Here is a 17,512-nt window from a genome sequence, read left to right as displayed (position 1 = left end):
ACCATAATACCTAATTTTAACCTTATATGATGGTGCAAAGAGAATTATGTAATTGATGGTCCCCTAATAGATTGGCATGTTAACAAAAAATTAAAGGACCCTCAAATCTTCAAACCCGCAATGACTTTGCAGTAGCATGCCTCCTCCGAATCATGTCTTGGGATATGACACCCTTCACAGGGAAAAGCCAATGCTACAACAAAGAATTCAACGTTAATTAATTACGCATTAATGAAAATGAATTAAAACTGAACAATTTTAAAGAAGTCATCCGCACAAATAATAGCAGTATCGATAACTTTAGTTTTAAAGCAACTTCAATGACATTACACGACGATGTTGTCGTATAATTACTAATTTTATCATATCTTTCAGTTCCTTCTATTGTTCGTACAAATCAGGGGATCTCTAGTTCATTCAACTCAAGTCGATCTAATTTTTATAAATTCGTACGATCTTTTGATGTAATCGTAAATTCCAGACACAAGTCGGCAAAATCTCCATTCACATCAAAATTATACATTTATACCATTCTTGTATGAATTACAACGAGTTCTTTCTTATCCAAACTCATCATATAACACAAGACTAATAATAACAATAATAATAATTTGTATGGTGTTTCTCACTGAAAACGACTTCTATAGTTCTATTTGCCATCACTCGATCTGGTACAATATTCCTTTGTACGACCGTGCCAATACTTGTACGACCGACCAATTTTCCCTTAAATCACTTGCCTCAGAAAGTGCCCTCCAGCATATGGCCCTTGCTCCATTGCCCATCCCATTCATACCTCCAAAACTCGCACAAACACGCCTAGCTAAGTTACCATCTTCCATGTCCACCAACCACATATTGTCTCTGAAGCTCAGGGAGATGTCTTCTTGAAGTTTTCACGTACTCTGGCTTGAAGATTCGAAGGCCTTCAAATTTCCCATCTCCTGAAGGTACGTACCATACTTGCATTCATGTACTGCTACTGCGTGATTAATTAATTCAAACTCTAACTTGCTCTGCATGTCCATGCAAAATTTACTTAATCTACACCATGTCGACTCCTTGCCAGCCTATCTTGATTGCTAACTTCAGCTACTGTTTGGGTTCCCTCAATTATTGGATTTCCTAAATATGTTACTATATATGCACTATTCTTTCTTTATTTGGACATCACCCCCTCATCATGAATACAGAGACAAGATTGAGCATGATTCTTCCTTCCTTTCATAAATGCCATCATGTTCACCCCATTGTAAATCATGTTCTCTCTATGCAGTACTTACACCTTGCAAAAAGGAATTCCACTTGCAGCTTTTAGTGGATTAACAAGGGGCACCTTATATTGAGCCATATGTGCTAAGGACGATAACTCACCCGCTGAAACTTTGAAAATCGCAATCAAAAAGATTTCTTGGAATTTTATCCTGACCAAAAAGGAAAGCGTGAGCCGGCTTTTGGGGTTCTCACGGGATTCGGGTTAGTATTCTATACCAAAAAGTCGTTGGCTTTGGTAAAAAAAAAAAAAAAAAAAGGAAAGCGTGATTGGAGAAAGATGACAAATGTCTGAGCTGCTTTTCACAATCATTTACTATTGGACAATCTTATGAAATCAATCTGCATTTTTAGAGTAGGAAATTAGGGGCATTGAATTTGGTAGCACAATAAATAAATAAAGACTGAAAATTTAGAAATCAAATTGATATCCGGATTTTGGTTTAGTGTACAAAATTTCAAGAATCCTCATTGCTTAGCCGTTTCCAATGCTTCATATTACAAAGTCATAAATTATTCAAGTAACAAAAATTAGCAGTAAAAACAAATTGAGGATTTAGAAAATGAATTTCTGCTAATAATTTCTTTTATAATTACAAAACCCTCAACCTTTAAAATATTTTAAAAAATTATAAAACCCTCCAAACAACCTTAAAGAATATTTTAAAATATTTTAAAAAATTATAAAACCCTCCAAACAACCTTAAAGAATTACAAAAAAAAAAAAAAAAATCACTGAAGCAAAATTAACTACTTTAAAAAAAAAAAAAAGCAAAGTCGTTTGAAAATTGCTATAGAGTCCTATACGTTGTCACTACTATCACGTGAAATTACGTAAGTTTATGTAAGCATGTCACCGTACCTTTTCTGAGGCTATATTTTCGATATGTCACAGACTCCACACTTCTGTTCCAATTCTACTTACATAAAAAAAAAAAGGTTGCAGGATTGCAAGGAGACTGACTTAGGTGCTGGATTCTTCTCATTTCTGGTTATCTTTCTCTTCTTTTCCATATATACACACTTGCAATTAAGCTTTGTATGGATGTAAAGCATAAATTTTTCCGGGCTTATGAAGTGCAAATTCATGCATGAGCCCCTTTGTTAGTGTGTGAAGTGTGTGTGTGTGTGACACTTCAACGTCAGGCAAGGTCTGCAATAGATTCCTGGCAATTGTGGATTGTTTTCTTGTTCTTGCTATCTACTTGGTTGCCTGATTGATTGAATTGACTTTGCATGTGTTGCATGTACGTTCGTTTATGAAAAAAAAAAAAAGCAGTTTTTGATCACATAACTTTCTTTCTGATTGCAGTAGTTTTTGGGTGTTTACACAAAATTTAAGCTCTTTTTAAGGAATGGTGACATTCGGGAAAACGCTCAGACAGAAACAAATTCAAGAATGGCAAGGGTATGTGTTTGGAATAGTTGTTATTGTGCTTTATAAACATCACGTAAAGGAAGCATTGTAGTTCTTTTATTTTCTTTCTAGTAATTCTTTTTCATCAAAGGATCCATTGTTAGTTTAGATGAACTAGTTACTGTAATTTGTTTTCATTTATTTTTGTTTGAGGTATATCGCAATAAATTATTAGTCAAGTATATTCAGGGCTGTTAGTTCATTTGCATCTACTTCTAATCTGCTCCCGCTTCTGATTCTATTGATTATAACATCTGCCAGGATGTGAATAAAGGGGCATGTCTTATGATTTTAGTTACCCTCTACTCTTTGAAATGTATAGAATGCAGCGTATCAGTTATGGGGTTAATGCCATCCTCAGTCAAATTTCATGGATAAATGGTATGGTTTCTCTATGTTTAGGGGAGTACAAGTATCATAAATGATCACTATCTGTTTCTGCCACAAATTTAGATTTTTAACTAAGACCAATAAATTGTCAGCAGTTTTGTGTACCTTTACTTTTTATCAGAAGTGGTGTTTTACGTCATAAAGACATGCTCAGAATGTATTCAGATTAGTAGCATACTGTTGCAAGTCTTATTGCTATCTGATAATGAAGCCACTATGTGTTTGATATAATGTTTGTTTAGATACTACGTTGACTACAAGTTGTTGAAAGGGAAGGTGAAGCGATATGTTGAGCAAATTGAGGTTTCAGCTGAAAATCCAGAGAATGTTATGAAGGACTTTTCCAGGATTCTGGATAAGCAGGTACGAAGCGTGTCCAATGGAACTTGCCAAGTTGCTTAACTAGGCGATTGAAGTTAATAGCATGACTGTTTTTTAAGAAAAAATCTCCCAAATCAGTGACGATTATGCTAGCAAATCAACATTATTCGATTGGTGTTAATTGAGTTACTGTTTTATCTCTTCTATAAATTTCAGATTGAAAAGATTGTCCTCTTTTTAATGGAACAACAAGGTGAACTTGCAAGAAGATTATCCGGTCTTGGGGAGCAGCATGATAGTCTTATACAACAAGCAGATGGAATAAAAGCATCTGAACTATTGGAAGCTTACAGAAATGTAGCAAATGATCTCCTAAGACTTCTGTTTTTTGTTGAAATGAATGCCACTGCTCTGCGCAAGATTTTGAAGAAGTTTGACAAGCGGTTTGGATATCAGTTCACTAATTATTATGTTAAAACCCGGGCAAATCATCCTTATTCTCAACTGAGACAAGTCTTCAAGCATGTGGTAAATACAACTCTTGTTGTCTTGTCTTTCCCGCTTGCCAAGGCTTTCTCAAAAATCTAGTCGTCAACCTTTATTGTTCTGTCAATGTGATATTTGTTTGAGGGTATAATAGAATGATTCTATGTTGCAGAAATTAGGTATAGCAGTCTATTTATTATGAACATCATCATAACCAGCTAGGAAACACAATTCATGCAGGGCATTTCAGCAGTGGTTGGCACCATATCCCGCAATATTGCTGATCTCCAAGATCTTCATGGCTGCTATACTTCGATTTATGATCAGCCTGATCTGCTCCCTCTGGTATTTCCTTGTTCATTTGTTCAACACAAATCTGTTCAGTTAATCAGATACCTTTGCCATTCATTCATTGTACAACCAACGTCCCAGAAAAATAGTTTTTCTTTTGTGAAATGGTTTTTAAAGAGCTAATGCAATGAAAATAACTATCTTTCTGAATTCTATGCATAACTTGAACATGGATTTTGTCTACAGAAATCTGATTGCACGAATGGATTTATCTACCAAAACCTTAAGCATCATGCACATTAGGATACAGCTTTCCTATTCCAATTACTAATAGATTACATCTAAGGGGAAAAAAATAGGAAAAGAATCCAAGCCACTTCTGGAATATCTGTTTCTATGGTCCAAATCTAGAAAAAAAATTAGCTAATGTGCATCACCATTCAAATTCATTTAACTAGAACAATGAATGATTGCAAATAGAGGGGTGGCAAAACTGTGCCCTTTTTACTTGAAAGGTATATAATTAACTTTTTCTTCATAATTTTGCTACTGATTTAGTGATTATATTGCTTACCATTTTTTATTTCTATTTTGGAAGATTTTCTAGCTTTTTGTTCTCTTGTGGCAGTTTTCTAGCTATGAAGCGTAAAAAGGATATACTTTGAGAAAACATTCCAATCTTGTTGCCATTGTCGTATTCTAGCTACCACTTATCTAGGGTTGTAGTTGTTTTGAAATGATATCATAATGTACTGTGTTTTCATTTCTTTCCTATGTATTTAGATATTTTCCTTGCCATCATTTGCAGGACCCTGTCATTAAATCTATTAAAGCAGCAGTAGACCGGCTAATGGATTCAACAGATTTTCTTCATTACTTGGGAAAGCATGCACTTATCATTCCAGATGAATTATCAAGTTCTTCAGAGGATCATGTGGCTGATGATAGATATCACTTTCTATCTCTTCTTTTGAACTTGGCTAACACATTTTTATATATGGTAAATACCTACATAATTGTCCCAACGGCAGACAACTACTCTATGAACCTTGGAGCTGCAGCAACAGTTTGTGGGGTTATAATTGGATCCATGGCTGTTGCACAGGTGTTCTCTTCAGTATATTTCAGCGCATGGTCAAATAAATCATACGTGAAGCCTCTCCTATTCAGCACCATTGTTCTTCTGATTGGAAACACCTTATACGCCCTGGCTTTTGATCTAAACTCTATATATGTACTTCTAGTTGGGAGATTGTTTTGTGGGTAAGTATATATACTTCTTTGTTCTTGTAGGATTCTTCTCTCACACTTGCACACTGATAGTCAATTGAACACGTACTTTGATTATACCCTTTTTTAGATAGACATGTGACAATGTGATAGCATGATTTCCCTACTTCAGCAATTTACTTTGGGCATGCTTTTCCCTCAAAAATGGTCTTCTGATACATTGAACTTGTGGCCACCTAGTAATAATTATAGATATACCTATGCCAACCTTACTTTTCTAAGATAATACCCAAATAGAGACCTGTGCATCCTTGATTAAGTTGGAAATTACTTTACCCATTAAAATTGACCTATTTTTTTCAATTTCACGTTACAAGAAAAGTATGCTGTTATTTCTTGTGGCAACATTAAAAGTTCTTCTGAATCAACTAGACAAAAAAGGAAAAGTGAAAGAAAGAAAAGAAACCAGTTGTTTACATGCGTTACATTAGTGATTGTGTAAAGAAAAGAAACCAATTTCCAATGGTGAATATTTTTGTCTCAGGTTGGGTTCTGCTAGAGCCATTAACAGGCGTTACATTAGTGATTGTGTCCCTCGTAATTTGCGGATGAAGGCTTCTGCTGCCTTCGTCTGTGCTAGTGCACTTGGAATGGCATGTGGACCTGCCCTTGCTTGTTTACTCCAAACCAATTTTAAGATGTTCAAATTAACATTCAATGAAGTCACGCTACCAGGATGGGTTATGGCATTTGCATGGCTTCTGTATCTGTTTTGGTTATGGATATTCTTTCAAGAGCCCTCAAATGAAAATAAGGAGAATAAGAGTACTGCACAACAGACGATGCGAAGTGGTATGTTACATGACTTGATGAATCTTTATTGTGGTTGTACTTGTACAGTTTTAACTCCATTCTGCTTCCATTATCTTTCCTTCCACAAACAACAGTTACACTTTTTATTGTTCTCATAATGGAATATGAACACTAGCTGTATAGGAACCAAAGGCATTATGGTTTCATTGGTTTGTCTACAGAGAATATATTCATAGAGAACAGTGTTGCTCAGCCATTGATTTTAAGCTTGGAAGAAACGCAAGAAGATGAAGACCGTGAATTTGATGTTTCAGAGGAAGCTGCTGAAGAAAGTCGCAAACCCGTCACTTCCCTGATGTCTGCATACAAGTTGCTAACTCCATCTGTAAAGGTTTGCCTGTTTCCCTTTTATGTCAGACTCATGTCTGGTCAATAGCATACCATGCTTTCACTACATTCTCAGCTTTCAGGAAATAATTGTTATCTATGTGGTTTTTGGGAATCATGTGACGTCTTAAGCTTACACTATGAAAATAAGCGTTTAAAATATTCTAGTCTTATTCATACCCTGTGCTAAGTGTTTCCCTCAAGTTAGGCCGGTAACATCTTCGTATTGTGCCCATGGTTTGCCATCGCGGGTCGCGGTCACGTCACAATCTCGGTTGTTCCACGTCCATCGCGGCATATCGATTGAATATTAGATGACACGCACATTATAGCACATGAAGGTTTTCAAAAATTTTGAAAAAATTACTAAAATTAGAAAATATCGAAAAAGGCACAATTTAAAAAAATATCCGAGTCGACTCCGAATGGATTCGGATATATCGGCCGATATCATGCATCACGGATTCGAATCGGCCAATATCACCCGAGTTAGAGCGAGTCGTCGCCGATATGATAATATCTGCGATTCGGAGATTGATATCGTACCGGTCTCCTCCGTTCTGGTTACGACTCGGTCGATATTGCGAACATGATTGTACACTTTTGAGTATGATTTCCATAGCTAGAATACTGCTTGATATAGTCTTTGCCAACTCTGCAGGTTCAACTATTTATATACTTCATGCTCAAGTATGCGATGGAAATTTTACTGGCTGAATCAAGCGTCGTCACAACATACTACTTCATATGGTCTTCAAGCAAGGTGGCAATTTTCCTGGCATGTCTTGGATTAACTGTTCTTCCGGTGAACATATTCGTTGGAAGCTATCTCAGCAATATATTGGAAGAAAGGTAAGCACACTATTTCTTATAAAAAAAAAAAAGAAAATGGTATATCTCAAATCTGCAAATCTTTATTGTTTTATGTTCGTTTGCAAATTAAAGCACACAAACTTGGGCAAACAAAAACTTAGAGACAGAGAAATGAGAGACAAAAGGCAAAAGGAGGACAAAAGGTTCTCGTTGGTTGGTATGGAAAAAGAAAGACAGAGGACTAAAACATAAGGAGAAAAAGGAAAAGAAAAACACAACGTTTTTGCATGTACATATATGAAGAAGGAACATGGAGAACTGGAAAAGGAAAGCTAAGTGAAATAACATTATCAAATTGTCATTTCAATACATAGGCAGAGGGACTCTTCTCATTAGGGTTCAACCTTGAAACTAATCCCTGCGTTTGGCTAGTAGATGTTTGAAAAATCATTTTCTTAACTCTTAAGCTTCGAATCTAGCATCATGACTTCTATCACCGTTTACATCTGAGAAACTAGCACGAAGATCCTTTGAAGAGATCATAGTTCTGTAAAATTAATTTTGTAGAGCGGACGCCATGAAGCTTTGATGTCTGGCCCGGAAGTATCTTTCCAGTGTATTCACACATGGTGGTCAAGGTCTAATAGATTGTTTCAAAACTTACAAATGTTTACCAGCACATATTGGCCTGGTGTTCACATAACTTGCAGCTAGTTTGTCATTTTTTTCTCTAGCAGACATTTAGATAATAGAGTATTGTTACGCGTATAAACATTTCTTCCTTCCTGGATGGAGAATCTAAAGTTTCTCATTAAGCTTTATAGCAAATTTTACCATTCGGCAATAGTCATCTAATGAATGATGATGCAACAAATCAGAAGAACAATATGATTGACCTTGAACATTTGAAAGCTCTCAGATCACAAGTCTTCAAGCTTTTGGTGACAAGAAAAACTCTGCAAATATTGACTTGATCAATTGATAGAAAATAAACACTCACAATGCCTGCCCGTAAATGTTAGAGAGCAGGAAGTAACTGACACAATTTGGAGGACTTGTGCAATGAGAGACAAATGCAACAAAAGGAAATGACTCTGCAAATGACATTCCATGAATATATGATACCATGGACCTAGCCATTATTCTTGAAGAGTTAATGATGGGTAGTTAATTTTTTCACTTTAAACATACTTAGCTCCATTATTGTCAGTTTAGTTGGAAGTAATATGGAAGGGTAGTTATGAAACCAACAGAGTTCATATATTTGTCCACCTAGATTTTGACAACTAGATGCTACTCTCACTTGCATTGGCTATACTACCATGTATTTGGTAACTGATCATGCATGAACGATATCATTTGCTATACATTTCCATTTCCGTAAATGTAGTATTTTGATTAACTTGATGATTGGAACTACAGGCAAGTTTTACTCGCATCAGAAGTTATGGTATGCTTGGGGATATTATTTAGCTTCAATGTGACGAATCCTTACTCTATTCCTCAGTATGTCTCCTCAGCCCTTGTCACATTTGTATCAGCTGAAGTTCTTGAAGGTAATATGCTTTTTATTCAGCACTCCTGTGCATGGTGAGTGCCAACCTTAAAGCTTAATGTTACGATATTGTTTAACTTTATGGACTTGTGTCATTAGCTAGCTAACTCTCCTTATTTATGCCCAATCCACATAACAACTGACCAGAAACCTAGTGACAAAAAACTACTGATCTCTAAATCATCAGTCTGCGCCTTTAGGAAAGTTACTGTTCATCCCGTAGATGGCATTCAGGGCACGCTGCCAGTTTACTGCAGAAACTTATCCTTGATAACACAAATATGCTCTCAGTTTTGTTTTCCTATGCTCATTTTAGGAACTGAGCGGCCACTTAGGTAACAATGGCAGTTAAGTGCATGAGCTGGCAAGTTCATTGTACAGGGTATTGTTAGATGTTTGTCTTGTAAACAATCCACTGCATTTGTCAGATGATAATATCACTTTAGTGACGGTCTAATGTATGGATGATTGGCCATTAAAGATTAGCAGGCATGTACCTGACTTGATATGTGTGCCAAATCCAACAGTTGATGGCCATAAAACAGCCTGACACAATTTCGGTACTGCACTCAAAATCAAAGTGACAGTTTACTGAATGAGTCCAGCTCTCTTGCAGGTGTTAATCTATCTCTACTGTCTCGAGTTATGTCATCTCGGCTTTCAAAAGGGACCTATAATGGTGGACTTCTATCAACAGAAGCTGGGACTCTAGCGCGAGTAATCGCAGATGGTACAATAACCCTGGCGGGTTACTGGGGAATGAGTAGGCTCTTGAATATCACCCTACTTCCTTCCCTTGCAATTTGCATTTGCTCAATCATAGGCACCTGCTTTACTTACAACTCTATGTACTGATCATCAATCAGCATATACGTATATAGAGGATAACAATATATGCACCTATAACCAAACTTGTAAATGAACAATTATTACTGCAGATCAATGTAATATAGCTTCTAAGCCCCTTGTGGGCTTCTCCCTTACTGCAGAACATCGTTGGAAATTATGTTCCAGGCATGTAAAGTAAGAAACAACTTCATATCAAAAAAAAAAAAAAAAAAAAATGAAAAAAATAGAGAAAGGTATGATAATGTCGGAGCTTCACCAAATTAATGTTCCCATTCATTAAGACAACAAACTTTACTTACTAAATCCCTCTTTGGGTTTGTTTTAGTGCTATTCTTTATCAAACATTGTCTGTTGCTTTACCAACAATTGCAACGAAGGAAAATCATAGAGCATATGTTTCTAAGAAGTGCAAAAGTATCTATACCAACAATTAACAAAAGAGAAATTGTAAGAAAATTGCAATCCGTTTTTGGTTGTTTGGAACATAATTTTCTAACAAATTTTTTTTTGCTTTTTCATGTATACTTTTCAATTACCTTATTAACGCATATATATTAAATTGTTACCGTTTATTTTTTAAAAAAAAAAGACTTCAAAAAAAATAACAATTCAAACGAGATTGATTAACCTATAGTATAGTATAGAAAAGAAAGTAACTTGATTTAGTAATTCTACCACTGTTAAGGGGTTGAGTGCAGAAAGAATCGGGACCCTCAAATTTCATAACGATTTGATCGGTGCCGTGAACCATCTGGCACAGTTCTTTGTCTGATATTGAGGCGGCTCTGTCGTTGTCTGAAGTCGTGGGCAAAGTGGTTTGCAACGTGAAAACGCTCCAAATAAACGCTTGTGCTCTTCTTCTACCCAAATCAACAAAACTTTTTGTTGGTATTAAAATTTTTCTGGGTTTACCATAAATCTCAAGAAAAATAAGAACTTGATGGGAGAATAAGAAGGGGAGGCATAATTGATTGAATAAGCGTTGAATTGTCGGTAAATAGAGTGATAGATGGATTCAAATCAAGAACTACCGGAGGGAACGGTACAGAACATCCTAGACCAGGAAAGTCTCAAGTGGGTTTTTGTGGGAGGGAAAGGTGGAGTTGGAAAGACAACTTGCAGCTCTATATTGTCAATTCTTCTTTCCAGAGTCCGATCTTCTGTGCTTATCATATCTACCGACCCTGCCCACAATCTCAGCGATGCCTTCCAACAAAAATTCACCAAGAATCCTACCCTTGTCAATGGCTTCTCCAATTTGTATGCCATGGTATTTCAATTATTCAATCACACTTTTGGCTTTGAGTTCTTGAACTTTTTCAATTTGTGTTTTTTTTTTGTTTCCTTATTATGTAGATTCCAGATGGAAAATTTCGAATCCTATTCAGTGAGTTTTTATTGATTGCCCTTTTCTTGTTCAGTTAGGTTTTCTATGCTGTAATTGAATGCACACTAAGGACAAAATCGTTTTTTGTAGAATGATGGGGTTCAGGTTTAATTGGTAATTGACGTAAATAATGTGAGGTTCTATTGAACCATTTTTGTTCAGAATTAAATTTGAGGTTTTGGCGTGTAGGAAGTTGATCCAACAGTGGAGAACGAAGAAACAGCTAGTTCAGATGGGATGGACGGTTTTTTGTCAGATCTAGCGAATGCAATTCCTGGAATAGATGAGGCCATGAGTTTTGCAGAAATGCTTAAGTATGTCTTTTTAAAATTGCTGCTAATGTCCTGGGCTTCTACATTCTTCAAACATTTACTGCTGCTATCTCTCTTGCATTTTAATCTAATCAGAAGCTAATTTGTATTTAAGTTCTAGAGATGTTGGATCTACACTTTATTCATTTTGAGATTGTGATGCTACATAATTAATTGGTAGAGGTATAAGAAAGAAGATGTGAACACTATGTTCCCTGAGCCTAAAAACCCTAAAAAAAAGGTTCCTTTTCAGCACTTCTATGCTGTGAGTGGTGGGGAAAAGGGAATACTGGTTCAATGTGCTGAGAGCCATATTAATCTCCTTGTAAGTTTGTTATGCTGCATATATCCTCTAGTGGCTACTGTTCAATTGTTTTTGGGTTTGTAATGAAAAGTTCACGTGCACTGACTACACATCAAAGATTGTATAGAACTGTCTCTGAGAGAGAATGAGTGTTTTAGTTTTCAAAGTTGTTGACTTGTATCTTTACTAGAGTTGATTTTGGGATACAACAAATGATGCAAGATCAATGTACCACTTAACTGCTATGAGTTCTTTTGAGCTATGGAAAATCTTCTGAGCTGGCTGCTGGGTTTGTCAATTCTTATTATCTAGAGCCTATTCCCTACCAGCCAACTTTTTTTGGCGCGGCATGGATGTTGAGATAAAAACTGGACACCTGGACTTTTCATGAGTGTTGGAGGCAGGTTCTTCTATTGAAAAGAGAAACAATCAAGGACAATGATTATAGTTATCTGAATTACGAAATGCCATATCTAAGCAAAAGACATGCTTTCTGTTACTAAGATGTCTGAGCAACTGGTGCTCTCTTCAGTTTTTCAAAATATGTTAAGCAGCATGTGTCACTGGCTTTTAATATGACTGTATTTGCTGATGTTCTTTTTTGTTTTGGGTTATTAGTCACGATTATTTGGGGCATTAAAATATTTGTTACATGTGAATAAGTTTGCCATTATTTATTCCTTTCACTCTTGAAAATAGATTGGCGGACATATCCAGTTTTGAGAATTAAATTACTCAGTAAACTTGATTGATATGTTTCCTTTGATGTGACTGAAGATATTGTTTTACAAATTGTTGTATGACGTGAGTGATGATATTGTTTTATGAATTGTCGTCCATTTCATGTCAATTCCTAACACATCTTGCACATTTTCTTCTTCAGATTAGTGCAAACAATGGATTATTCCGTTATAGTATTTGATACAGCTCCAACTGGACATACACTTCGTCTGTTACAATTTCCATCAACATTAGAGAAGGGTCTGGCCAAGATGATGAGCTTAAAAAGTAAATTTGGTGGTTTGATAAGCCAGGTGTGTTTGTGGTTTGTCTGCAGGCTTAAGTCAACTGAACTTTCTCTTACTGCTTGCTTCATTAGATTGGGTTATCTTGATTTGTTGCTGACTAGATCATAGTTATTGCTTTATGTGTATTGGTGTAAATTTTGGATTTCTATTTAGTTAATTATATTACTATGACTTATCTCAATGATTTTGCAACCAATTTTACTGCTGTCTCAATTATTTATCTCTTCTAGCTTTTTCCATTTTAAGTTGAGACTAAACAAGCAAGCCACATGTTCAAATAGCTAAGCAGCGAGCATGTTGGTTAATATCTTTTTTTTGTTTCACTACATGCAACACTCCGTTTTAGGTAGTTCTGTTGAAGGTTGATGTTGCATGAAAGCCAGAAGGTGAAAGCAGGAACAGGGTGATTTGCAGGAGGAGAGGGAGGAAGGAGAGATGAGAGTAGAAGCTAGCCCTAATGTTTAATCTTGTGATTTAACATCTTGTAGGATTGCATAGCCTCTAAATAGCCTACCAATAGGCATGGGTATTGAGTGAACATAGTCGATATGTTGCTGACAATAAGTATTCAAGTAGTTATAGACATGGGCTATAAGGCAAATAGATGATGCGAGGACATGAGCATTCCCTAACATATGTCCATTATTGAACCCACCGTAAGGTGCAAAAAGCCATTTGTATCGCCGAATCAGGTATGAGAAACTAAGAGAAAAAAGTACCAATTATTGGTTGAAGCATCTGACTGACCAAGAAACCACGTGGTACTAAATAGGCTCCCTCTCTTGTGCTAGCATACATTACAAACTAGAAGCCGTGGGGTGAGGTGTTAAAGGGTGAGTATTTGTTGTATGCCTTCGATTTAGAAGAACAAAGTCCCTTCCTACTATTAAAGGATAAGGTTCAGAAACTTCTGTTTTAGGCCTGTATAATGAAAGTCTACTGCTTCGGCTTGATGTAGATGGTAACTGCTTATGGACCTTTTTTCACTTTTCTCTTGCATTTTTGGTGTGTCTTTCATGTGTGGTTTATTTCACTCATAATGTAATTTATTCATATTAGAAACTATTTATGGCAGATGTCACGTCTCTTTGGTGCTGATGATGAATTCGGCGAGGATGCAATTCTTGGAAAGTTGGAAGGCATGAAAGATGTGATTGAACAAGTCAATAAGCAGTTTAAAGATCCAGTAAGATCTTACTCTTGAGAAGCTTTTCTGTTACCGATGGCTTGTAAATAGCAAATTCCTTCTGCAATAATAGTCATCATGATTGAGCTGCTTCACATTTTGGAGTCAATTTTTGGGCAGAAAAAATAAAATAGTATTGAAAAGCACTTGAGACCATATTAGACTAATGCTTGATTACTATTGCTTTTGCTACTTCCTCTCTCCATCTTGAGTGAACTGGCTTGAGGCAACTGGATGACAGCACACTGTTGCTCATGCATGCTACCTTGTTTTGGCTGCAAGTTTGTGCAACTCTTCCACTTAATTAATCATTCCACTAATGTCTATTTTATTGTCGCAGGACTTAACTACATTTGTTTGTGTTTGCATCCCCGAATTTCTCTCTCTGTATGAAACTGAAAGACTCGTTCAGGAACTCACCAAATTTGAGATAGATACACACAATATTATTATTAATCAAGTACTGTTTGATGAAGAAGGTACTTTTCCATTTTTCAAATGTGTAGTTTTCTTGACTGAATAACATGTTTACTTTGAAAACAATGGCATTCCACTTACGTGTCTGTGTTTATGATTTAGCTGTGGAATCCAAGTTACTAAAGGCTAGGATGCGGATGCAACAAAAGTATTTGGATCAATTCTACCTGCTATACGATGATTTTAACATTACCAAGTTGCCCTTGCTGCCACAAGAGGTATAAAGATTCTCTTTTTCTATTCTTCTTCCTCGATTGTTGAAGTGTCATGACTTTTCTCATCAATTCATTTGACAAGAATTGTCATTATCTAAAATGGCAAAATTGGGAAGTCTGTCATCCTAGATGTTCTGATCAACTTGTAATTGAGAAGATCAAAGCCTGATGCACACTTTTTTGCAGTCATATTTCTTACCAGAAATTATATTTGATTATCTTGTGTGGTCTGACTGAACAAGCAATGAGGTTTTATAGGTTTGTGGGGTTGAAGCACTGGAATCATTTTCACGCCATTTTCTATCACCATATCAACCTTCCCTTGTTCGAGGAACTGTGGAAGAGTTACAGGAGAGGATATCAGCACTGAAAGAACAGTTGAAAGATGCTGAAGCGCAATTAGAAAAAATCAGAAAAGGGAAACAGAAGGTTTGATTGAAAAGAAAAAGAATCAGAAAAGGGTGCATTTATGGGGCAATATCGTCAGTCACAAAAGCATTCTGTGCTTTTGTTGGATTTTTCAGACCGTTCAGATGCATAAACTTTTTTTGATTGTCATTATCTTTATTAAATTGATGCATAAACTTTATTCATATAAGTTATTTGTGCCCTTCAGGCAGAAATACTTTTCATATATTGAATGTGTTGTAGCTTAGCCAAAACAGAATTGTAGATTTTCCATGGACATCAATTTTGATTAAGCATCTCGGCATAATTTTTGTTGCTCGTCCGATGACCACTTGTTGAATGCTTCGTTCTTCTCCTCATTTAACATTTCATGTTGTGTCACGAATTTGTCAGGTTTGGGAAGTTATTTATTATTTCAGCTGTGGAGAAAACATACCCCGTTGTCTATGCCTGGATATTTTTGTTAATTGAAGTTATTTTTCTCCTGGTTTTTCTACTTGCTTCAGTTTACGGCCACAGATCTTCAGATCTATATATGTTGTTAAAGCCTGGTTTTGACGCTTACTTTGGATTGAGAGTGTAAATTAACTAAACTACTCGACCGAGACTTGCGAGTAACTTGGTCAAAGGTTCGGCTCAAATTTGGTATTGATCAAGTTTGAGTCAAGTTCGAGTAATTTGGTCAAAGGTTCGGCTCAAATTTGGTATTGATCAAGTTTGAGTCAAGCTCGAGTTACTCAGTAAAATAATTCAGGCGAGTTGAGCTTGAGTAAGAAAAATTAGGCTCTGAGTACTTGCCGAGTTTCATCGAATAGCGTAATTATAATGTAATTTTTAATTATTTATTTGTAAAATTAATTTGTAGATAAGATAATTATAAAATTATCAAAAAAATTGAGTTTGAGAATTTGATTGAGCTCAAATGAGTTTGATTTGGTTGAACTCAAAGTCGAATAGGATGAAATAAATTCGAACTCGAGTTCAAATTTTAAGAACTCAACAAACTTGACCTCAAGTACTTTTATTTGAGTAGAGTTTGAGTGGTGCATTATTCGATCTCGATTTAAGGTGCAATTGAAAAAACTAGTGTAAAAACTGAAATATGAATTCATTAAGTTATTGAATTGTAAAGTATTAAATTTGATATATTTGAGTGTATATCACATTAAGTAATAAGTAAATCACTTATTGTTTGGAACAAATTTTGATTAAAAAATTCAATGTCATTTAATTAATTCAAATATTTTATTTTTTGTTATCAAATGTGTTTGAACATATTAAGATCTAAATCTATAATTAAAATACTGAATTGAATTATTAAACAGGGCTTCAATATCAGTCTTACTCTTGGTAATGGGGTCTAAAGAAAAACCCTTCAGATTTCTGGGAATTGCTTGGTGTGGTTGGCTTCAGAATGCATGAAAGAAAGGGAAAAAAAAAAAAAAAAAACACTTGGGGTGCTCTACAAGTTAGCAGAATCAGATAATTAGACATTTTCTAATGATTAGAAGCAAGTTGTTGAGATGGCCGAGTTGGTCTAAGGCGCCAGATTAAGGTTCTGGTCCGAAAGGGCGTGGGTTCAAATCCCACTCTCAACAATATGCATTCACATTTTTGTAATTTTGGTCATTTTTAAAATGAATTTTCACACCTCTGTGGAAACTTGTGCAATGAAGAACCTTTTAATCTAGAAGTGGCCAAATGAATTCATATCCACCAATCCATCCATATAAATCAACCTAAATGGATTTAGATGATTCATATAAATTCAATGGTTTTAAATGGATAACCATCTAAATCCAATTATATTGGTGAATTTAAATGGATTATCCATATCATTCATATACATCCACTTAATTTAAAAAATAGAAAACACACACAGTATTTGCAAATATTCATAAAAAAGTGAAATAAAACCTCGTGGAACCATCTATTCTTCTCTTCATAACTTCCTCATATGCCAGATTAATTTTATAAGACCGCCTATTCTTTCTTTCGTAACTTCCAAGTTACCAATAACATTAATTACATTTTATTCGCTTCTAGTTCCTAGACTTTTCAAAATTATATTTTAGTCTCTACTCTTGTTTTTTGAATTAAAGTTTAATCCAACGACTTAGTTGAGCCAATGGGCTCCTTTTTGCATTGCAGGTAGACCTATCCAATGTAAGGAAAGGAAGAACGAGAAAGACCAGCGAAGGACAAATCACCACCCTTCAAATCTTGCGCAGGAGTCATGCTAGTCTTCTCCATGTCGTTCCAACTTATCTGAGATGTCCTCTAAGGGACAATAATTTTCTCTGTATTGCTCAAATTTTATCAGATGCCCCTGAAGGGACAATCTGCAGGAGCTTCTCGTCGTCATTCATGAG

The 17,512-nt window shown here is 35.7% G+C and overlaps 2 protein-coding genes and 1 non-coding gene across 8 annotated transcripts; all 3 read left to right on the top strand.

Moving 5' to 3' along the window:
* The first annotated feature begins 757 nt into the window (after positions 1–757).
* LOC113727984 (SPX domain-containing membrane protein At4g22990) lies at positions 758–9,958 on the top strand. Of its 6 annotated transcripts, none has more exons than XM_072076459.1 (13): positions 758–950; positions 1,277–1,476; positions 2,168–2,240; positions 2,585–2,680; positions 3,322–3,442; positions 3,617–3,928; positions 4,127–4,231; positions 4,986–5,440; positions 5,952–6,259; positions 6,442–6,611; positions 7,269–7,459; positions 8,843–8,976; positions 9,592–9,958. In XM_072076459.1, exons 4-13 carry the CDS (start codon positions 2,628–2,630, stop codon positions 9,828–9,830), a joined length of 2,088 nt encoding a protein of 695 aa, XP_071932560.1. In that variant the 5' UTR covers positions 758–950; positions 1,277–1,476; positions 2,168–2,240; positions 2,585–2,627; the 3' UTR covers positions 9,831–9,958. The 6 variants fall into 6 exon arrangements, with proteins under 6 accessions (XP_071932560.1, XP_027108216.2, XP_027108214.2 ...); XM_072076461.1 differs by lacking the exon at positions 2,168–2,240 and having other exon boundaries at positions 759–950; positions 4,986–5,177; positions 5,283–5,440; XM_027252415.2 differs by lacking the exon at positions 2,168–2,240 and having other exon boundaries at positions 2,588–2,680.
* Positions 9,959–10,507: 549 nt separating this feature from the next.
* On the top strand, positions 10,508–15,458 carry LOC113727983 (ATPase GET3A). The gene is made up of 7 exons (XM_027252411.2): positions 10,508–11,094; positions 11,401–11,525; positions 12,710–12,860; positions 13,930–14,040; positions 14,381–14,519; positions 14,620–14,735; positions 14,991–15,458. The coding sequence occupies exons 1-7, from the start codon at positions 10,834–10,836 to the stop codon at positions 15,165–15,167; spliced, it is 1,080 nt and encodes a 359-aa protein (XP_027108212.1). The 5' UTR covers positions 10,508–10,833; the 3' UTR covers positions 15,168–15,458.
* A 1,199-nt stretch (positions 15,459–16,657) lies between these two features.
* Positions 16,658–16,738, top strand: TRNAL-AAG (transfer RNA leucine (anticodon AAG)). The gene has a single exon. It is a non-coding gene; the product is annotated as a tRNA-Leu (tRNA).
* Positions 16,739–17,512: the final 774 nt, after the last annotated feature.

This window comes from Coffea arabica, chromosome 2c (assembly GCF_036785885.1).
Source record: "Coffea arabica cultivar ET-39 chromosome 2c, Coffea Arabica ET-39 HiFi, whole genome shotgun sequence".
NCBI classification, from domain to species: domain Eukaryota; kingdom Viridiplantae; phylum Streptophyta; class Magnoliopsida; order Gentianales; family Rubiaceae; genus Coffea; species Coffea arabica.
Note: the sequence above shows the minus strand (reverse complement) of the source record. Positions and strands in the feature narration are given on the sequence as shown.

Excerpts from the sequence above, each read along its gene's own strand:
- LOC113727984 (XM_027252417.2), top strand. The coding sequence starts at position 2,628 with ATGGTGACATTCGGGAAAACGCTCAGACAGAAACAAATTCAAGAATGG. Across the intron at positions 6,612-7,268 it reads TGCTAACTCCATCTGTAAAG|GTTCAACTATTTATATACTT; the intron begins GTTTGCCTGTTT and ends CCAACTCTGCAG. Across the intron at positions 7,460-8,842 it reads AGCAATATATTGGAAGAAAG|GCAAGTTTTACTCGCATCAG; the intron begins GTAAGCACACTA and ends TTGGAACTACAG.
- LOC113727983 (XM_027252411.2), top strand. The coding sequence starts at position 10,834 with ATGGATTCAAATCAAGAACTACCGGAGGGAACGGTACAGAACATCCTA. Across the intron at positions 11,095-11,400 it reads TCTCCAATTTGTATGCCATG|GAAGTTGATCCAACAGTGGA; the intron begins GTATTTCAATTA and ends TTTGGCGTGTAG. Across the intron at positions 11,526-12,709 it reads AGTTTTGCAGAAATGCTTAA|ATTAGTGCAAACAATGGATT; the intron begins GTATGTCTTTTT and ends TTTCTTCTTCAG.